The 21,153-nt window shown below is 32.8% G+C and overlaps 14 protein-coding genes across 14 annotated transcripts; 8 read left to right on the forward strand and 6 right to left on the reverse strand. All coding sequences in view use genetic code 6, as the record gives it.

Annotated features, from left to right (window-relative positions):
• Positions 1 to 31: 31 nt before the first annotated feature.
• SS50377_28263 (uncharacterized protein) lies at positions 32 to 1,279 on the forward strand (the record flags this gene model as incomplete). Its single annotated transcript, XM_067912039.1, has 1 exon — positions 32 to 1,279. One exon carries the CDS (start codon positions 32 to 34, stop codon positions 1,277 to 1,279), a length of 1,248 nt encoding a protein of 415 aa, XP_067761061.1.
• A 1,004-nt stretch (positions 1,280 to 2,283) lies between these two features.
• Positions 2,284 to 3,471, forward strand: SS50377_28264 (alcohol dehydrogenase; the record flags this gene model as incomplete). Its single annotated transcript, XM_067912040.1, has 1 exon — positions 2,284 to 3,471. The coding sequence occupies one exon, from the start codon at positions 2,284 to 2,286 to the stop codon at positions 3,469 to 3,471; it is 1,188 nt and encodes a 395-aa protein (XP_067761062.1).
• Positions 3,472 to 4,031: 560 nt separating this feature from the next.
• SS50377_28265 (putative Amino acid transporter) lies at positions 4,032 to 5,480 on the forward strand (the record flags this gene model as incomplete). The annotated part of the gene is made up of 1 exon (XM_067912041.1): positions 4,032 to 5,480. The coding sequence occupies one exon, from the start codon at positions 4,032 to 4,034 to the stop codon at positions 5,478 to 5,480; it is 1,449 nt and encodes a 482-aa protein (XP_067761063.1).
• Positions 5,481 to 5,976: 496 nt separating this feature from the next.
• On the forward strand, positions 5,977 to 7,434 carry SS50377_28266 (putative Amino acid transporter; the record flags this gene model as incomplete). Its single annotated transcript, XM_067912042.1, has 1 exon — positions 5,977 to 7,434. The coding sequence occupies one exon, from the start codon at positions 5,977 to 5,979 to the stop codon at positions 7,432 to 7,434; it is 1,458 nt and encodes a 485-aa protein (XP_067761064.1).
• Positions 7,435 to 8,211: 777 nt separating this feature from the next.
• Positions 8,212 to 11,073, reverse strand: SS50377_28267 (N-acetyltransferase-like protein; the record flags this gene model as incomplete). The annotated part of the gene is made up of 1 exon (XM_067912043.1): positions 8,212 to 11,073. One exon carries the CDS (start codon positions 11,071 to 11,073, stop codon positions 8,212 to 8,214), a length of 2,862 nt encoding a protein of 953 aa, XP_067761065.1.
• A 768-nt stretch (positions 11,074 to 11,841) lies between these two features.
• On the forward strand, positions 11,842 to 12,354 carry SS50377_28268 (uncharacterized protein; the record flags this gene model as incomplete). Its single annotated transcript, XM_067912044.1, has 1 exon — positions 11,842 to 12,354. The coding sequence occupies one exon, from the start codon at positions 11,842 to 11,844 to the stop codon at positions 12,352 to 12,354; it is 513 nt and encodes a 170-aa protein (XP_067761066.1).
• Positions 12,355 to 12,660: 306 nt separating this feature from the next.
• SS50377_28269 (uncharacterized protein) lies at positions 12,661 to 13,302 on the reverse strand (the record flags this gene model as incomplete). The annotated part of the gene is made up of 1 exon (XM_067912045.1): positions 12,661 to 13,302. One exon carries the CDS (start codon positions 13,300 to 13,302, stop codon positions 12,661 to 12,663), a length of 642 nt encoding a protein of 213 aa, XP_067761067.1.
• A 45-nt stretch (positions 13,303 to 13,347) lies between these two features.
• SS50377_28270 (Nicotinamide-nucleotide adenylyltransferase) lies at positions 13,348 to 13,983 on the forward strand (the record flags this gene model as incomplete). The annotated part of the gene is made up of 1 exon (XM_067912046.1): positions 13,348 to 13,983. One exon carries the CDS (start codon positions 13,348 to 13,350, stop codon positions 13,981 to 13,983), a length of 636 nt encoding a protein of 211 aa, XP_067761068.1.
• Positions 13,984 to 14,248: 265 nt separating this feature from the next.
• SS50377_28271 (uncharacterized protein) lies at positions 14,249 to 14,920 on the reverse strand (the record flags this gene model as incomplete). Its single annotated transcript, XM_067912047.1, has 1 exon — positions 14,249 to 14,920. The coding sequence occupies one exon, from the start codon at positions 14,918 to 14,920 to the stop codon at positions 14,249 to 14,251; it is 672 nt and encodes a 223-aa protein (XP_067761069.1).
• A 335-nt stretch (positions 14,921 to 15,255) lies between these two features.
• On the reverse strand, positions 15,256 to 16,713 carry SS50377_28272 (putative Amino acid transporter; the record flags this gene model as incomplete). Its single annotated transcript, XM_067912048.1, has 1 exon — positions 15,256 to 16,713. One exon carries the CDS (start codon positions 16,711 to 16,713, stop codon positions 15,256 to 15,258), a length of 1,458 nt encoding a protein of 485 aa, XP_067761070.1.
• A 706-nt stretch (positions 16,714 to 17,419) lies between these two features.
• On the forward strand, positions 17,420 to 17,971 carry SS50377_28273 (uncharacterized protein; the record flags this gene model as incomplete). The annotated part of the gene is made up of 1 exon (XM_067912049.1): positions 17,420 to 17,971. One exon carries the CDS (start codon positions 17,420 to 17,422, stop codon positions 17,969 to 17,971), a length of 552 nt encoding a protein of 183 aa, XP_067761071.1.
• Positions 17,972 to 18,683: 712 nt separating this feature from the next.
• Positions 18,684 to 19,628, reverse strand: SS50377_28274 (uncharacterized protein; the record flags this gene model as incomplete). The annotated part of the gene is made up of 1 exon (XM_067912050.1): positions 18,684 to 19,628. One exon carries the CDS (start codon positions 19,626 to 19,628, stop codon positions 18,684 to 18,686), a length of 945 nt encoding a protein of 314 aa, XP_067761072.1.
• A 182-nt stretch (positions 19,629 to 19,810) lies between these two features.
• SS50377_28275 (tRNA-dihydrouridine synthase) lies at positions 19,811 to 20,818 on the forward strand (the record flags this gene model as incomplete). The annotated part of the gene is made up of 1 exon (XM_067912051.1): positions 19,811 to 20,818. One exon carries the CDS (start codon positions 19,811 to 19,813, stop codon positions 20,816 to 20,818), a length of 1,008 nt encoding a protein of 335 aa, XP_067761073.1.
• A 3-nt stretch (positions 20,819 to 20,821) lies between these two features.
• SS50377_28276 (uncharacterized protein) lies at positions 20,822 to 21,139 on the reverse strand (the record flags this gene model as incomplete). The annotated part of the gene is made up of 1 exon (XM_067912052.1): positions 20,822 to 21,139. One exon carries the CDS (start codon positions 21,137 to 21,139, stop codon positions 20,822 to 20,824), a length of 318 nt encoding a protein of 105 aa, XP_067761074.1.
• Between the last annotated feature and the right edge of the window lie 14 nt (positions 21,140 to 21,153).

The following is a 21,153-nucleotide window of genomic DNA, read 5'->3' on the forward strand; positions in this document are numbered from 1 at the left end:
ATAGTATAATTAATAGTATATTTAATCAAAAATGGAAAAAATTTGGGAAAATTTACAATTTTCAACTGATCTTCCTTCAGGTAACGAATTAAAAAATTTCCTCACTGAAGATTATTAGAAGTAACGTCAAAATTCATCTATAGATTTGAAACTTATAAAACAAAAATAAGATTTCACGTCAGGATTTGATTATCATTCTTACCTAAAATAACCTCTTTTATTTACAAGATTTCCCACCAATGATACACTTAATCCATCTGTTCTATCAACAGCACTTCAAGAACAATAAATTTAGACAAATCATAAACTATTAAATGAAAATATTGATTTACGAAAAGAAAATGCTACTCTCCGGGAAGATAACGCAGACCTGTAAAATTTAATTAATCATTAAAAGCATGAAAACTATTTAGATTACTAACTTATAGAGGATCTGTGTAAAAGATATTTAATAACAATAACCTCTTCCGATATTAAAGAAAATTTAAGAAAATTAATTGCTTATTTTACAGTTAATTAAACAAAATATGAAAAAGAAGTCAAAATATATGATATAAGATATGATAATTACAATAAATATGAAATTTAATCATTAAATCACAAACTCAAATAATTAGAACAGTAGGTTATTTTAGAGTAATAATAGAGATAATCAGCTAATGATTCATTCAATTCTATTTTGGTCGACAATTAAAAATTAAAAACAGACATTTATAATTTATAAATCTAGAATATCAATCTATAATAAAATTAATGCAAGATTTAGCATAAACTTGATACTACAACTCTTTAATAACTAAAAGTGTTCGATAAAGATATATAATTAATAGAGTTTTCATAATTTTAGAAATAACTATTTAGAGCAAACTAAATTTTGAATCTTTCGCCAAATTTAACCATAGCAGAAGTTTTAGAGTAAATTATCATTAAAATTATTGAGCTCAAAACTTAGGTTGTAAGCGAGAAAATACTTATTCAAAGTGAAAAAATTAAATCTGTAAAAGAAGCATAAAATAGGAAGATATTCATTGATATTAATAATAGCTAGGAATATTAAGATAAATTTGGTAAAGAGATTGAAAATTTACTTGAAATTGATGATTTAGAAAATATTTAACAGCAAAATTACTAAAATATTACTATTATTTAATAGTAAGAGCTAATAATGAAATTTTAACCTATACTAGATAAAATACAGAAAATCGGTAAAGGAATGGATTTTCAGGGTGATTAAATACAAATACTAGACTAAATTTGGTAGTTTATTATGGATTAGTGATATATGTTATGTTAGGATTAATTCAACAGAAATTATTATTAAATAGATAGTTTAATTAATATTAAAACACCGAAATGTCAGCAGATTAAAAAATTATGAAAGTTCTAAATACAAATAAAATAAATTTAGCAATGTTTTAAATCAATTTTCTACTTAAATATAATTTATAAGCTGAAACTAATTGTCAATCGAAAATTTTAACAAAATGTTATATAAATTCTTTATTCATTCAAATATACAGCAAGATTGATACATTATTACGTGGTTACCAGGTTATTTCAAAGAAGTGAACATCATTTAATTAACTTTATCAATGATAAATAAATGTACATCAGCAAAATATTCTGTTTATTATTTATAATTAAAAGATCATATTTTTGATTTATTTTAAATTCATTAATTTAGTGCAAATTATTATATTATTTTACTAGGACTAACGATATATCTAGTTTAATTTTTTAATTATAGGCAAAATATTATTTAAAATTTATTAATAATATGATTTAATTTTTCCTTGGAAACAAGTGAAAAAACAAATCTCCAATACTTAATGTAAATTATCTTGACAAACCAAAAGTAAAAACTTTAGACTATATATAGCTCGAAAACTCATAATAAAACTAAATTTTGTTATATACCAAGCCATTTTACATTTTGTAAAGTAAACAACATTATAATAAGCCCACATCACATAATAACTCATATTTATTTATCTATAAACTCTTCAAATTTGTTTAATTTTTTAGTAGAAATATTTTATATACTATTTGCTCATGTTTTTCTTTTCGTTGTCCTTACAAAGCCTTTATTAATTAATAATTTGAATGATAAATAATTAAAAAAAACATATTCTTTTACTATACAACTTGTCATACACTTTTAAATATTTAGTTTTATATTCTAACATAATACCAATCGGAACCTTTTTCTTTTTAAATGATTCCTCCCCATATATATTATTATATATAACTTATCATATAATCAATTATTCCTTCCATAAAAAAATGTAGGATGTGACATTCCACAATCCAACAAAGCTCATCATCAAAAAGGATGGATCGGTCGACATCGTAAATTTCCTTGTACAAGACAACATCAAATCGGTCCTTTTGCTTACTGGTAAAACTGCAGTCAAGAAGATAGGCCTTTTTGACAAAATCACTGCAGCTTTGAAGGCTTAAAATATCAAATTTTTCGAATGCTGTGAAGTTCGCGCTAATCCAGAGATCAAACTTGTTATTTCACAGGTTGAGTTCTGCAGAAAAAACAACGTACAGGCGATTCTTTGTGTCGGTGGTGGGTCCTGTTACGACTCTGCAAAGGCGATTGCCGCTGGTGCTAAACTTCCTGATGATGTTCCTGCATCTAAAGTTTGGGAATTTTACGAAGGCACGAGAGTACCTACCGGTGCACTTCCGATTTACGGGGTTTTGACTATTTCAGCTACTGCATCTGAGCACAATAATGGCGGTGTAGTCTAAGATGATGAACAACACAAAAAATGGTCTTTTGCATCGGAATTCACTTTCCCAGTCGTCTCAATTGTCGATCCATGCCTTTAAGTGCATTTACCTTGGTACTAGTAGGTAAATGGCTTTGTTGATGCTACAGTGCATATTCTTGAATTTATGACTTGCGACGACTGCCCTGAGAAGGCTGAGGCAGCATTCTCGTATAATGCAGCTATGATTAAGACTATTATCAAATGTGGAGACATTTTGTAAAAGGATCCTAAAAATTATGACGCACGCGCTAATTTCTGCTGGATTGCGAGCTGTGCTCTTAACTAGTATTCTGGCTTTGGATTCCATGGTGGAGATTGGGCTGTTCATATGATGGAACATGCAATGGGTGCTATTGATCCTACTGTTTCTCATGGTGCTGGTCTTGGAGTTGCTTTCCCTGCTTTTGTTAAGGCTAACTCTAAAAGAGGGCTCAGAACGCATTGCTATGATAGGATTGCTAAAGAAGTTTATGGCTTAGAAGGTACTGAAGGACTTATTAAAGGATTCTAGGCTCAACTTAAAAAATGGGGGCATCCTCTTACGTTAGATGAGCTTTTTGCTAAGAAAATGGGATAAACTGAAAGAAAATAGCTTCTTGATATCTACATGATGAAGCCCACCTGTGGTTATTATGCCGATTGGTGCTGTCCTAAAGATATTGCCGAAGATGCCTACTCCATGATGTGATCCGTTCCTATTTACGATATTAGACAAAGTTATAATATATTAATTATATTTTAATTTTAATATTTATTATTTAACCGTTTTATATATAAAATTTAGTATATTATTCTATTTAGCTTAAGTATAAGCTAATATTTATCTTTATAAAAATATTAAAAATAATTAATTGAGCTAAAACATAATAATATGAACATATAATAATGTTTTGAATTAGTTATTGTGCTTAACAAAGTTAAACATAGGAGAAATATTTGTTTTAATAAAAATTTAGAATCTAGTCATATTGTAATGTTATTTAAGTTTTTAACGTTAAGTAAGTTTTTGTATATATTTCTTTAAATATTAGCAATTTTTAAGATATTTTATAAAGTATAATAGAATTTACCTAATCAAAATGAATTATTTATACATTAATCTGATCTTTTATATTCATACTCGGTTTATATTTTGTAAGTATACATATAATTTTTTAATAAACTGCGGAATTGGTTTATAATTCTAATATACTACTTTATACATATTATGATTATTAGGTTTTAATAATAAACAGTCAATTATTAAAAATGACAACATACAAAGCATATACAGTTTCTGCCATGCTTATTAATTACGCTGTCGGAACTGGTGTCTTAAATTTACCAAAAACGGTTGCAAAAGCATCTATAATGGTTGCTTTTATCTTAATTACTGGTTTAACATTTTGTGGATATTTATTGGGGAGATATACATTAGATACACTAGCAAGATCATTTGCTATAAAAAGATATAAGATAAAAGATGTAATTAATGAAGATAATCTTTGTGGAATAGCAATAGAACATAATGAAACATACATTGAATAAAAACTAATTGATTTTAGTCTACCAAATGATTATACATATGAAATTTCTGAGGTATGTGGTATTTATTATGGTAAAGGTGGTTTTTACTTTTACTAAGTATCAATAATCCTATATCTATTCGGAATAATTTGGGGCTATACATCAGTAGTCGCACAATCTCTATCTTCAGTTATTCCTTTCGGAGCCAACTGGCGCTGTGCAGATCCATGTGGTGCCAGTTATGCATCATCTTGCAATATAGCCTACTATGTATGGGCCTACGTGGCTATAATCTATTCTAGTATACTTGTTTTCTTTGATCTTTCTAAGTAAAAAGTTCTTTAAAACGTCTTTACAATTTGTAGATTTATCGCGGTAGGCGGTATGGCCTTGCTTGTTTTCATTTGCATATTCATATCGCCATATGATGTGGGTACTGATATTGCATCTAGTCGTCCTTTCGTCAAAAATGTACCAATTTTTAATTTCCAACTACGAACCTTTGGATCAATGCTCTCAAGCACCATTTTTGCTATTATAATGCATTATTGCATCCCAACTGTCCTACAACCCACACAATAGGCTCAATAAGTTCATTTAAACCATGCACTAACAGGTGCGTTTGCAATCATCTACCTAATTATGTCATTTATCGCATATCCATCAGCTCTCTATTTTGGTACTGATGGAACCTAACTCATAACTCTCAATCTGATTCAATGGGATGGGAAATCATGGAACGCCTCCAGCTAGCCCGCCTGGGCTGCTGCTATTGCGTACACGATCAGACTTCTACCACCAATTTACGTTCTTGGTGCCATTCCGATTAACGCAATTTCAATGGCGAACAATATTTTTGCGATTGCCGAAAGCATGAAAACCAATAAGTGGCTTAAAATTCTTATTAATTTGGTCTGCGTGATACCAGCAGGTGTTCTAGCTGGATACTTTCGGTGTATAGGCTAGATTATTGATCTTACAGGGCTGCTTGGCTTTGTTATTTTGCTCACCCCTGCCTTCTGCTTAATTCGCGCAAGAAAGTAATGTTTTGCCTTGTTTGGGACCCGAAAAACACCTTTTTCTGGATTTTGTGACTAGGAATGGGTGATCATTTCGATAATGATTTTGTTCCTTATAGGGTTTGGATTTACATTATATGCAGTTATTGCTAATTTTGTACTGGGAGATTGACTTTGATTTTAATAACAATAATAAATTATTATTATATATAAAATTTTCCATTAAAGGGTAGAATACTATAATTGTTATAATAACAACATTTTAAACATAATATATGCAATAAAAATATTGTTTTTAATTACTTAATTGGTGGGAAATGGATGATTGAAAATTTAAACTTCTCATCAATTAAGAATTTATTTTTAGTAATATTGCTATACCTGTATTTTATTTGCAAACTTTAATTTTCTGATTTGTGATTGATTGATCTCAGTTATGCAGAAACAATCTTGCGACTATATTATAAATGATTTAATTTTTGTCAATAACAATATAATAATATAGTAACAAGTAGAGTGATTGATAAATCACTGCGAATTCACAAGTTTTTGACAATTAATAGTATAGGGAGTAGATACACCCAATATTAGAAAAATTAAGAGCGGTTCACCCGAACGCCCGTATTTGTCCCCACATGTGATTATATATTTGCGCAAATCCTTAGAAAATGTCAACATACAAGGCATACACCGTCGCCGCGATGATGATCAACTACGCGGTCGGCACGGGCGTGCTCAACCTGCCCAAGACCGTGGCCAAGGCGTCCATCTTCGTCGCGTTCATCCTGCTCACGCTGCTGACCTTCGCCGGCTACCTGCTGGGCCGGTACACCCTCGACGCGCTCTCCCGGACCTTCGCCCTGAAGCGCTTGGAGAGCAACAACGTGATCAAGGTGGGCCAGACGGAGGACGAAGTAGTGGTCTTCAGCCCCGAGAACGGCCAGCAGTCCAGCGGCTCCCCGGACGTCGACTACTCGCTGCCCAACGACTACACCTACGAGGTCTCCGAGCTCTGCGGCGTCCACTACGGCAAGGGCGGCTTCTACGTGTACCAGGTGGCCGTCATCCTCTACGTCTTCGGCGTCATCTGGGGCTACACCTCGGTCGTGGCCCAGTCCCTGTCCTCCGTCATCCCCTTCGGGGCCAACTGGCACTGCGCCGACCCCTGCGGTGCGAGCTACGCCAAGCTCTGCAACGTGGCCTACTACGTGTGGACCTACGTCGCGATCGTCTACTCCAGCATCCTCGTCTTCTTCGACCTCTCCAAGCAGAACATCCTCCAGAACATCTTCACGATCTGCCGTTTCGTCGCGGTCGGCGGCATGGCCTTCCTCGTGTTCGTCTGCATCTTCATCTCGCCCTACAACCTCGGTACCGATTAGGCCACAGCCATCCCCTACGTCAAGAAGATACCCCTCTTCCACTTCCAGATCCGGACCTTCGGCTCCATGTTCTCCAGCTCGGTGTTCGCCATCATCCTCCACTACTGCATCCCCGGCGTGCTCCAGCCCACCGAGCAGTCCCAGCAGAAGTACCTGAACCACTCTTTCACCGGCTCCTTCGGCTTCATCTACATCATCATGGCCTTCGTCGCCTACCCCTCCGCCCTCTACTTCGGCACCGATGGCGCGCAGCTTATCACGCTCAACCTCATCAAGTGGGACGGAAAGAAATGGGACGCCACGAGCCAGCCCGCCTGGGCCGCCGCGATCGCCTACATCATCAGACTGCTGCCCCCGATCTACGTCCTGGGCGCGATCCCCCTCAACGGTATCTCGATGACCAACAACATCGCCGCCTTCTTCCCCAACGCGAAGGAGAAGAAGTGGTTTTACATCGTCGTCAAGCTCGCGTGCATCATCCCGGCTGGAGTGTTAGCCGGCTTCTTCCGGTGCATCGGCCAGATCATCGACCTCACCGGGCTCCTCGGCTTCGTCATCCTCCTCGCCCCCGCCTTCTGCCTCATCAAGGCCAGGAAGGCCTGCCAGGAGAAGTTCGGCACCAAGAAGACGCCGTTCTCCGGCTTCTGCGACCACGAGGGCGTCATCATCACGATCATGGTGCTCTTCATCATTGGCTTCGGCTTCACCCTCTACGCCGTCATCGCCAACTTCATCTACGGCTGAGTATTTTACTTCTTTATATTATAAGTTAAAGCTTAATTTCTTACCATAGGATAATAAATTTAACCTATATTTTCTCACAAAATAATAAAAAATTTAACATCATTGATACCTTATAAATCTCATTGACGAAAATATTATAGTTGCATTATAAAATACATAATTATATTTTATTATATATCAATATTACATATGACTGTTATTAAATAAGGGATAATTACGTTCGGCAAAATATGTTAACTTATAATATTTATTTATGTCTTTTACTAAACAGTTTTATTAGTAATTATGTAATTTTGATTCAAACTCTTATTTTTTACTTCTAACTACAAATAATTTTTTTAAATTTGATGCTTCTTGGACTTTTGATTCTAATTTTTCAAAAACAATATAATTATCCGAAAAAGTTCAAAATTTAGTGTTAGATTTTAAATAAAAATTTCCATTATGTACAGAAATAATTATTAGATTGGGAAGAAACTTACACCATCGTAATACATAATTATCAAGCAGAAAAATCGTTCAGAACTAGAGTAAACCTGGTTCTAACTAAGAGAAAGCAAGCTTATTGATACTCATAAGATTAATAATAAAGATTTAAAATAGAAATAAAACAGATATCTTCATAAAAATCTAGCTGGTCGTAATGAAATTTATCATTTTAAATCATGTGATATTTTAATCTTAAAAATCAGACAGTCTAAAATATCGGTAATGGAAAAAGTATCATATACAATCACGTTTGTAAGTACATATAGATACAAAGTTTAAAAATCTCCTTCACATCTCATCAGTCTTTACCTTATCTCCTGATACACCCACATCCTCCGCTTTTCGCAGCTCGTTATACACTCCCTCAATTGCTTTGCAGAAAATTGCTTGTATTTAATCCCTAGGGAGGCTTATCTCTTTAGAAACACTTAGAAATGTCTTTTTCTAAATACAAATTGCACAAAAAATTCTCTATTGAACTGTTGTTAAGATTTCACTATTTCCATTCAAAAATACTTATTATGCAAGTTCATCAGATAGGTCAAATATAGCATTGAATTCGATTTTACGTTCCACAAAAGCCTAAATTCGTGAAAAATCAGTTCCTGATAACCGTGAAAAGTCGAATTATTGTTTCTCAAAATTACAAGAACTAATAATTCTAAAGCATAAATCACAAGGAATTTCTTTGAATAAGTTTGAACTGAGTCTGAAAAAGCGTTTTGTGAAGTCTAAATTTAAAGGAGTAAAAATTTGTATCTAATTAAAATTATTGATCATAAGAATAGAATTTTCACCAGTTTCATGAGATTTAGAAGCTTTCAGATAAAATGGTAAAAAATTAAGTTTTCTATAGAAAATAAACAAACTAGAGGATAATCCGAATGCAACTGACAAATAATCAATTTTTTCTACAGAAACTTGATCTAACTTCAAAAGAAGCGGTGGAAGCGAACTACCAATTTTGTGATTTTACATATCACGATCAACTCTTTCAGATAGTTTGGAAATAGATATTTAGTTAGAGTACAATTTCTATAACTGCTGAACTGCTTACTATCCGTAGCCGCGCTGCATGAAAAATGGATTTGTGGCGATTCTTACGATTCTAATAGTTGTCTTTGAGCTCAAACTAGGTTACTAAAATTGTTATGAAAGCAACCATGGAACCATATTCCCATCTTCGCGAAGTTATTTATTTAACGATTTTTCAACTGCTATTAATGGTAGATCACCTTCAATAGATGCGTGAATCACACAAATTGGGAGTGGTAGCTGTGTTGGATCAGTTATAGGAGCAAGCAGTACAAAAAGTCTGGATGAAGGAGAGTCTGATAAAAGCTATATATCGTTTGGTTGGTTTTTGTAGTGCGAAGTCACGAAAATAGACCATATTAATTTTAGGTAATTTTCGGACTATGCTTCACCGGAGAACAAAGTATCACGCGATAGTTGGAAGAGTGTTGTCTGCTCAACTGGTGCAAATGATGGCTTTTACGATTTAAGATGATTATCAAGCGATTTCTCACAGTCAAGAAGTAAAAGATCATAAAGCCACTGTTCAATTCTGTCACCGCTATTATATCTGATAGGTGTTGTCAAATCGTACTAAATTAGTTAAAATCCCTTGCTTTTGCGTTATTATACGTTCTGTAAAACTTTAAGAGTTAATGCTCTTCCAGAGCCCTCATAACCGTGCACTGTAGAGCTCACGATGACGAAACTTTCAGCCTTGAGAATTTCGTTCATAACATCAACAGGCATCGCTGCTGCTTCATCGACTATTATTAAGTCAGCCAGACTCAAAATTCCGTTTCCACCCATTGCAACGTTTTCTGGGTCAATATACCGAATAGTTTGCTTGTGGGTCTTGAAAATGTCAATTCCGACTATTTCGGCTAACTCCAAACTTGAAGTTTTCTGGGTTTTGTAATCTACGTGCTCTTAGTAGCCCAACGCTGCGATACTTTTAATGGCAAACTCGAACAGCGTTTGGACGTTCGAGGCATTAGGAGCGAAAACTAAAATGTTTGTAGCTTGCTACGAAATTGCAGCGCCCAGCGACAGTCCAATTAAAGCGGATTTTCCACGTCCGCGGGCCGCCTTGATAAAAATGGTTTTTTGAGATGGAAACGCGTTCGTTGTCTGTTCCTGCAAAATTGGCTGCTTGTTGAGATTGAGCTCATTCATGAGCTGGTTATAGCCTTTCTTGTTGTGCTTTTGCAGTTTGTTCAGTTTCTTATCGAACGCTTTTTCGTCTTTTGAGAGCTTTTTCGTCTGCTGAATGACGTCCTCGGAGTCCGACGTGACTGGCGAATTTGACTCTGAAAACTCTTTGGCATTCACGATAACACCTTATTTTTAGACCTAAAACACGTCAAGCAGATTGATTAGAATTTGGCATTAGTCTACTGTGCATGCTACTTTGCTCAAAGTGGACTTGATTGGGTCCCCTGAGTCTATTGCTTGCTGTCTTAAAGCTAGTAGTTCTTCTTTATCTACACTATTAGTCACTTAGTAATTTTTGATGCCGATCATGTTTTTCATTTCTTTTATATGATCACTGATCTCTAGGACATCTAATGACTAATCCAGTGCTAAAAATCTATCGCAGGTCTCTAGTATTTTTAAAAATCTTTCTGTAAATCGATTAACACATTATGAGCTATTAAACATTTATGATTTTGTGATATATCGTTTGTGAACATCCATTTTAGCTTCAGATAAATCTTTAAGGTTTTATACGCTAGTAATCAGGAGAATGATCATGCCGCCACCGCGTACTGTTTCAACACATTTTGCTAACGTGTTTGGAGTTAGTGACTAAAAATCTTACAATATTAAGACAGAGTACGTTTAACCTAATACTTAATCTGAATCTCTATAGTTGATATATCTTATTTACTGTTACTCCATAAAATTAGAATTTTCCTATTATTTTTGCTACTTTTTAGTTTTTTAGAACTTTGGCTTATCATCATAGCACCAAAGAAGTTTCGGAACATGCATACATTTTTACGCATAAATTTAAATAAGAGTTGACAAATTTATTTCCACCTGTAACCCAAGTAATACAAATAAGGAGCGATAATTCTGTTAAATTCCTGAATTCACTAAGTGAATAATACGGTCATCTAAACGTTTCTTCATATTAAAGTGGAAAGAAGAAAGACTGAAAATAATATATATAATACCAAATAATAATTATCAGTCTTTCACCGGAGTCATACTTTATTTATCAATTTCAATTGTAGAATCAGTCGATGATATTTTTCGGAAAATACGAACATAGTCAATTACTATTAAACTAGGGCCTGATATTTCATATGGAATAAGTAAAGCTATTATAAAACTTATGATAATTGAGCTTTTACAATTATTAAAGTCTGATCTTGTTTACTATCTGAAGCTATATTGTATAATTTTTTTAAACTAAAGACACATTATATACACACTTACTAGTGCTACGAAAAAATATTATAATAAAATTTAGTCTTATTAAATATAATAGCGTTTTAATGCTAGCCCGTAAGGTTTAAATACAGCTTTTTTCAGTAATTCAAACTTAGAAGACTTTATCTTAATTATACTAATTACAACTAGAAATGTGATAAAATAATTTAAAATTTATAGAACAGGCTTCAAAAATTTTAATAATTATGATAGTTTTTCAAGTAAATCAACCATAAAATTAATACTTCCTGCTAAAGTAATTATAACAAAAATTAAAAACATAAATAATAATTCTACTCCTTCTGTTAACAGTAATTATATTTTTTTCGGTTCTAAATACTTTCCATCCTAATTAAATTAAAATTTACCTATTGATCTTTCTGCAAAAATCCTATGGTAATTATCATACATTTTATACTGTATTAGTAATATATAATACTATTAATAAATCTAAAATTTAATAAAATGCCGCCTAAAAAAGCACCACTAGATCCTTTATAATATTTATTTTAGGATTTGCGAATAATTAAATACATCTAATAAACATCTACTCCATTATTATATAAATAAAATCTTCATAAGTAACTTTTCCCATAATTCGAATTCATTAATACTGACTCACGTCAAAAAGATATTATATAGTCAATTTAAAACGAGATATAAATGAAATAGTCTGAATTTTCTACACTTTAAATCGAAGAGCTTCCATCAGCTGAATAAGTCAATACATTTATCGGAAATTTACATGATGTCACAAACTAATTAACAAATACATTCAAACTACTTTCTTATGATAAACATATAATGGAGCTTAATAATGTATAAATAGTTCCAATTCATTTGTTTTAAAAAATAAGCTCTGTTGCGCAATAAATATTGTAATTTGAGCAGATCGCATAAGACCTAAAACATATGAATGAGGTCGTAGCAATTTGTGCTAAAGTTAATATACCTAAGCTTAAAAGTGTGATCTAGTGAAACATATTTTACTTTCTCATTTCTTTACTGTACATTAGTATCATTAATTTAATGTTTGTTTTTATTTAAATTACGGCAAAGTGTAGCTAAGAAAATACCAGAAATATAAACTTAATACTAAAATATTTATTATTTACTTAATAACTGAATAAAAATTATTAAATTATACAGCTACGTTTAATATCAAATAGATTTTAGTACTCAATATTTATATAATTCATAGGTATACTAAGCTTAGTTAAGTTAACTAAGTTTCTAAACATAAACTAAAATAATTAATCATGCCCCAATATCTGAAATGTGACATCACTCCAACAACCTAACTATAATATCTAATAACTCTTAGTTATAATTTTCTAAGTCTTTCATTTTAACATACTTAACTGTTCCATTTTTCATTTAAAGCCTTACCACTTCAACCTTTTAAAATTAATTAAGTAAACTGAGCTTGAGCGCTTAACTACTATTTATGACACCGCAGTTTTTGCCAAATATTTATTAGTATGATTTTTTAATATCAGTATCTTAATTCTCTAGTTTTAATTTTTCTAAAAGACTAATAAGACCACTTTATTCTTCTTATTCCGAAATGATTTCAATAATAAGATCTTATTCTGAAAATTACAACTGTAAAAATAAATTAATAAAATTGTAGTAATTTTTTTCTTTTGAAACAAAATTAATAAACAAAACTAATGGAATATTTTCTAACAATACCTACCGGATCTCTATTTTTGTGGTTACATAAAATTTTAACTCTAAGGTGTCTGAAATAAACATATATAATATCTAATGGTCAGATGGATAAATTTTCATGCAATTCAGGAAATATGCGACTATTTCTTTATTGTTACTAAACTAACGTACTCCATTGATTAAAGCTAAATCTGAAAGTTATTAAAAACTTATTTTATTAAATTCTTTCAATGCTGTTATAATTTATTCCATTTTAATTATTTATTAAATATTAAATATTATAAACATATATTTAAAATGTCAGTTTTGCTTCTCCCAGGATCTTTAAACCCAATAACTAAAGCTCATATTGCTTCATTGGAACTTGCTTACAATACACTAAAAAATAGTTATTCTATTGATAAACTTATTATTTCACCGGCAAATTCTAACTACAAGTAAAAGCATCTGGTATCAGGAACCCACCGTGTAGCTATGGCTAATTTAGCAATTAAAAACTCTATTATTTCACATTTATTCATAGTTGATGATTTTGAGGCATTGGAAAGTAATTATTTCGTTCCAACTTTTCAACTAGTAAACCACTTATCTAAAAAATATAATAAAAAAGTAATTTTAGTTGGTGGTAGTGATCTATTGTTAGGAATGATGAATTAAAATATTTGGCCAGAAGTTAATGTACGAAAATTACTTAATTAGTGTGATTTATTCATCATTTCTAGAGGGGTATCAGTTTAGTCTCTTAAAAAAACTATATGTTAACTGGAATTTTTAAAAGATAAATTAGAAAATGAATCAATAATACTTATAGAAGAGAGTGTTGGTAAGGAAAGTTCTACCTTATTCCGGGCTGGTTGTCTAGATTGCTGTTTTGATAATGTTGTTTAATATGCTCATACACATTAGTTATACTCATTTGAAAGTGAAAAGTGATATATGCTGATTGTTTACATAGGATAATTTATAATAATTAACCTAGCCGTGAATGAAAAAAAACAACTTGTGATAAACCTGTACTGAATTTGTAAGTATTTTTTCCACTGGTGTAGTGGACTTTAATCAGGTAGCATTTAAAAACTGTAGAAATCAACTAAATTAAACCGAAAATGTATAATAATAAGTATTGAACTTACTAATTTATATCTTTATATTTAAAAAATTAAGTATATATTTGAATATCTATTCACAAAGATTATGATCACTATTTTATATATTAATCCTTGATCTTCACAACCCTCATACTTTCCCCATTCTATATATTAGTCGTAATAGAGAAAATTTGTCTACTTATTTTCTCAATTTCTTCCACCTGTTTATACTCCAAAATATTATGTGTTACTTATTTAAGAATGTTATTTTAAATTTTAAATTTTCCCATTTTTTACATATCTGAGTTTATTGCGATGCAGATATTCTTTTTAGTTGGAATTCTACCGCAAAATAATAACATTGTTTCAAAAAAGCTATCTAAAACTTTTAAATTGAGAAGTTTCATGAGAGCCATTTCATTCTTATTAGGTTAGTATTAGGCCACATAAGGCAGATTACTTGTATTAATTTATATTGGCAAGTACATGTTAACCAATTCTGGAAGATCTTATTTTTTTATTTTGTTGACAATTTATTCAATTTCTTTTTTTGATTCATTTTAAGATCCTTAATAAATAAATGTATCTGCATTACGATACTCTATAGGACCAAAAATTGATTTCATCTATACTGTATTATCTGACAGAATATCTTGATTAGATACTTCAATATTTTTATTATTATAGTTATAGGATTAGTAGTGTTATGGTGAATGTGAATAGATATTATTAGATTAGTACATATTATCAGTGTTTCTATAGTATCCGTAATTCTATTTCATTTGTTGAGTGATCGGAATGAAAATCATTAATTATTAAGTCATAAAGAAGTTAATATTGGTTTAAACTGATATAAGATATTTAGTGTAAAATTGTTATACTTGAAAGAATAATAATAACTTGGCCAAAATTTAATTTAGCTTTACAATAAAATATTTAAGTGAAAATAAGAAGATACCTTCATTTTAATCCATGTGTGATGATTGTTATGGATATAATAAAAATTTTAGGGTTATACTATGACCTTAAAAACTAATAGTAACTATTGAATAAAGCTCAAAATTGTGTAATTATCCTAAAAATAACATAGTTTTTATAATATAAAGAAGTAAAATACTCAGCCGTAGATGAAGTTGGCGATGACGGCGTAGAGGGTGAAGCCGAAGCCAATGATGAAGAGCACCATGATCGTGATGATGACGCCCTCGTGGTCGCAGAAGCCGGAGAACGGCGTCTTCTTGGTGCCGAACTTCTCCTGGCAGGCCTTCCTGGCCTTGATGAGGCAGAAGGCGGGGGCGAGGAGGATGACGAAGCCGAGGAGCCCGGTGAGGTCGATGATCTGGCCGATGCACCGGAAGAAGCCGGCTAACACTCCAGCCGGGATGATGCACGCGAGCTTGACGACGATGTAAAACCACTTCTTCTCCTTCGCGTTGGGGAAGAAGGCGGCGATGTTGTTGGTCATCGAGATACCGTTGAGGGGGATCGCGCCCAGGACGTAGATCGGGGGCAGCAGTCTGATGATGTAGGCGATCGCGGCGGCCCAGGCGGGCTGGCTCGTGGCGTCCCATTTCTTTCCGTCCCACTTGATGAGGTTGAGCGTGATAAGCTGCGCGCCATCGGTGCCGAAGTAGAGGGCGGAGGGGTAGGCGACGAAGGCCATGATGATGTAGATGAAGCCGAAGGAGCCGGTGAAAGAGTGGTTCAGGTACTTCTGCTGGGACTGCTCGGTGGGCTGGAGCACGCCGGGGATGCAGTAGTGGAGGATGATGGCGAACACCGAGCTGGAGAACATGGAGCCGAAGGTCCGGATCTGGAAGTGGAAGAGGGGTATCTTCTTGACGTAGGGGATGGCGCTAGCCTAATCGCTACCGACGTTGTAGGGCGAGATGAAGATGCAGACGAACACGAGGAAGGCCATGCCGCCGACCGCGACGAAACGGCAGATCGTGAAGATGTTCTGGAGGATGTTCTGCTTGGAGAGGTCGAAGAAGACGAGGATGCTGGAGTAGACGATCGCGACGTAGGTCCACACGTAGTAGGCCACGTTGCAGAGCTTGGCGTAGCTCGCACCGCAGGGGTCGGCGCAGTGCCAGTTGGCCCCGAAGGGGATGACGGAGGACAGGGACTGGGCCACGACCGAGGTGTAGCCCCAGATGACGCCGAAGACGTAGAGGATGACGGCCACCTGGTACACGTAGAAGCCGCCCTTGCCGTAGTGGACGCCGCAGAGCTCGGAGACCTCGTAGGTGTAGTCGTTGGGCAGCGAGTAGTCGACGTCCGGGGAGCCGCTGGACTGCTGGCCGTTCTCGGGGCTGAAGACCACTACTTCGTCCTCCGTCTGGCCCACCTTGATCACGTTGTTGCTCTCCAAGCGCTTCAGGGCGAAGGTCCGGGAGAGCGCGTCGAGGGTGTACCGGCCCAGCAGGTAGCCGGCGAAGGTCAGCAGCGTGAGCAGGATGAACGCGACGAAGATGGACGCCTTGGCCACGGTCTTGGGCAGGTTGAGCACGCCCGTGCCGACCGCGTAGTTGATCATCATCGCGGCGACGGTGTATGCCTTGTATGTTGACATTTTCTAAGGATTTGCGCAAATATATAATCACATGTGGGGACAAATACGGGCGTTCGGGTGAACCGCTCTTAATTTTTCTAATATTAGGCGTATCTGCGCCCTATACTATTAATGGCTGAAAACTTGTGAATTAATTTAAATTTAAAAATTAATATATACCACAAGATAATCATATATTTTATTTACTAAAAAGTAAAACATATTTAACTACTATTACAACATAGTTGTCTAATAACTTAAATCAATCAATCACAAATTTTGTTGTTAATGTAAAATATATTATTATGTATTGTACAAATATATAGAAAATTTTGTAATTTATATTGATAGTTCTAAATAATTTGTACAAGTAGTTTTTTACTTTTGCCAATAATTACTTATGTAGATTTTGTTATATATAAACTAAAATATAGCAAAACTTATTTTTGCACTAAATATTACATTATAGTATTATATAGAATATTCGATTATTATCTTTCGAAAAAATTTCAGGTATAAGTTTTTAGTTTTTAATTAAAAAATAATTGTCATCTAAACCTATAATTTTTATAAGTAATGTTACTCTTAAACAATCAATAATTATCCTTAATATAATATTAGCAAAAAATCCTATCATTTTAAAATCGATACCTACCACTAGTTTGTAAAATATATGATAAGTATTACATGATATAAACTATTTACCTTCCACTCTATAATTTTCCAAATGCAGAAACAGCCACCAATACCATACACAACTAAGTAGGCCACAATCAACCACACCATTTCACGTGCAATCGCACTACGCCATAATGACCCTACAATCCCACTTAGAAACACTACTGTTTAGAATTAGTCTCCACTTCTCACAATGGAGATAGATTTGCTCGAAAAAACACACAAAATTCAAGCGCAACCAGGCCCTCCCAATGATCGTCGAAACCGACTCCTCCTAGCTTACTGTGAGGCTGCAGCAATGTTACCATAAGTGGCTAAAAAGGCAAGAATTCTGATGGAATTTTATATAAAAATTTGCTCTAATTTGGCTGACACCGACTTCTAAAACGGCGATGATAACGGTTTTTAGAACGTCGACGGTGTATAGATGGGTTTTATGCTCGAAGGTATTGAGAATGATATTTTGGAGGTCAAAAGAAATCTTCAGGAAGATGAAAAGTTATTTAAAGGGTTGCTAGAACGCGTAGATAAACAAGAAAGGTCTTTGGTACAGAAACGTAGCTATTTAGAGAATTTAAAAATGCTTTGTGGGCGTGAGTGAGTGAGTTTTAAAGACTTTGCAAAACGGACAGAAAAAATAAATTCTAATTAATAACAGTATAAATTTATAGTTAGTTTTTTTTAAGTAAAATACTTATTTCTGGATGATTGAAATGTTAGTATTTAATTTTAATCTTATTTTGTATTAAACTTTATTTTATTGATAAAATACTTTAAATCTTGAAAAAATTTATATTTGTGTGTACATGGTTATTTGTTGTAACAGGTTAAAATATGTAATTATTAATAATGAATTTTGGTTTTAATTCCAAAATTAAAAGCAGATACAAATTTTGATTCAAGCTTGTCATAATAGTTATTGTTACTATAGTGTTTATAATAAATTTCTTTATGATTATAATACAAAATAACTAGTTATATTATAACTGCCTAATTTATAAGAATATAGAAAGTATTAGCCGATTTTTGAAATAAAATTGATTGATTTAGTCAAAAAACTGAAGTTTATATAAATCTTTTAATAACGATATTCGGGGATACGTATTATAAATAAATACTGGTTATTGCTTACTATTTTAAATTAAAGCCCATAAAAGTAAATATATTGTTTACTAAAGTATGCTTTGTGTCTCTAATTCAAGATATTATCATTATTACTATAGTAAAGTAAAGGATATTTCGAATCTACTTAATATCTTAGTTTAGTCAGAGATTTTATATATAAGAAATAAATTTATTGCTATTAAACCTCATCACTCCAGAATTGTTAAATCTCTTATCTTAATGACTTTTTGTGCATCTACATTATTAATTTTACTGCTAAACGTAAAGTTTTACATTACTTTATTATTAATCATAGAGATTGCCTAAGCATCTTTTAAGTATTCTACGGTTTTAGTTAAGTTTTAATTTTAAAATTTACAACGGTCTAATAAATCAGAACTAGCATTTATAGCGTTTAATATATTTTTCTTTGTAGGGATATCGTTACAAAATTTAAGCATAGATTGGAAAAAGTTAACAGAGAACGGAATACCAAGAAGAGATAGAAGAACTTTTTCTTATGATGAAGGACAGTATTAACTTGTAAACGGAACAATTAATGGGTTGATATTCTTAGGTAAGTACATTTAATAAAGCTCTTATAAGTCTTTGAGTTAAATAGTTAAGTGCACTGTTTCAACGGATGTTTTCATGCATTTTTAACTCTTATTATATGTGTTTTCAGGTGATTTTGCATTAGTAAGGATTTCTATAGGTGCCTAGACAGGTTCAATCTAAGATATTACCGGTATACTTTACTATATATTTAGAATTTCTTTAGTTTATTAATCTTTGATAATATTTATTGTATCTACAACACTATTGCTAGAGATTTCATCATTAATAAGTGTATTTTACGTCTTAGAAATATCTTATTTATTGATATGCAAATCATTTGGTATCTTAGCAGATACATCATTTTGACTTAATAAATATTTAGAATGGTGGTTTTTCTCAGAGTTTTACTTTTTTGATTAACTATTTATCTTTTTATTTTCAGCCTATTTGACAATGACAACATCTCCAAAGATACATTTTTCAGTGTATTATGGAGTATTTAATTAATTCTAAGAAATAAATTATGGTTTTAAATCTTAGTTATATGTTTAAATATTATCAAATGTATAGCGATTAGTTCGATCTTAATAGTTCATTAATTAGTGAAAAGTATTTATTTAATATGTTAATTATTTTACTTATAAATATTTATAATTTATTTGTTTTTAATATATCATTAACAGATTATTATGTTCAAATATAATTAAAAGTATATAAAGTTTAATGTATATTAAATTTCTAATATGCTATAATATACTAGTACCATTTCTTTAATAATATGGCTTTGATTCTGGCTCCAATGGTTCGTGGGTCATTCCCAGCGATGCGGACGTATTGTTTATAAAATGAAGCAGATTATGTTTATACTGATGTTATTATGGCTAAGGCTCTTATCCAATCGGAAAAAAGGGAAACGGATCATTGTATAGAATTTACTAGAACCAACTAAAAAGTTTTACTTATTGTGAAGTAAGAAAAATCAAAAACAATAATTTAATTAGCTGGAACAGATTTTGATGATCTTAATGCAGCAGCTTTATTAGTTAAAGATTATTGCTTACGTGTAGATTTGAATCTTGGATGTGCTAAACATTTTACCTCATAATGTGGAGCTGGCGGAGTATTAGGTACTTAAGGAACATTAGCGGCTGATTTACTCAAAAAGCTATCCACTAATGCTCCTTGGAGTGTAAAAACACGATTAAGAGATACATTTGAAGAAGCTTTATAACATATTTTAGACCTATTAAATGCAAACGTACAATTTATTGCAATTCACTGTAGAAAATTTAACGAAGACCGTGAAAAAACAAGAGCACGTTGGGATGAATTCTTTGATATTTACGAGGCACTTAACTAAGAATAAAGGAAAAAAATTATTTTTAATGGTGGGTTAATTAATGAAAATGATTATTTTAGATTAAAAACTGTATTTGAGAAAAAATAATTGCCGCTAACTCCTGTATTACTCGCAAGAGGTGCCATTAGGGACCCTGAAATTTTTAGAAAAATTAAGCTTAATTAGATCAGTTCAACTGTTCATTCATACAGAATTTACTAAGAAATAGGTATAATATCCAAACATAATAACTATAAGTTCTGTGATTATAAAGCTTGCGTCATGTTCAGCCTTAAATGGATAAGAGATTTAAGTTAAGGAATGGGAGAGGGTGTGAGGGACAAGGCGATCAATGCCATTTAGGAAATCGCACACCACAAAAGTTATGATTAAATCATTGAATTTTTAAAGCATAATATTGAAAACGGAAAATTAGATGAAAAATGAGAGTCACTTGTCACATGAACTGGAATGCTCAGGAATATCGCAAATGTAGCTTTTTTATACTGATAGGTGCTTACTGAGTGCATTTAAAATATTATTTTTTTCAACAATGAAGTCAATGCCTAAAACGGCGTCATCAAAACTCGTATCAGTCAAATACGGCCTGAAAAGCTAAATGACGATTTCTCGGTGCTGCGGTGTGGGAATATTCTACAAAATGAGCCCCATTTCCTTGCACGTCAGATGAAACGGCTTAATCGCAGCCATTAGGTCATTTTTTAAATTGAAAATAGCCTAGTTGACATCTTTTATGTTGGGAAACATTTTGCCAAATAATT

The sequence above is a fragment of the Spironucleus salmonicida genome, chromosome 8, assembly GCF_000497125.1.
Source record: "Spironucleus salmonicida strain ATCC 50377 chromosome 8, whole genome shotgun sequence".
NCBI classification, from domain to species: Eukaryota; Fornicata; order Diplomonadida; family Hexamitidae; genus Spironucleus; species Spironucleus salmonicida.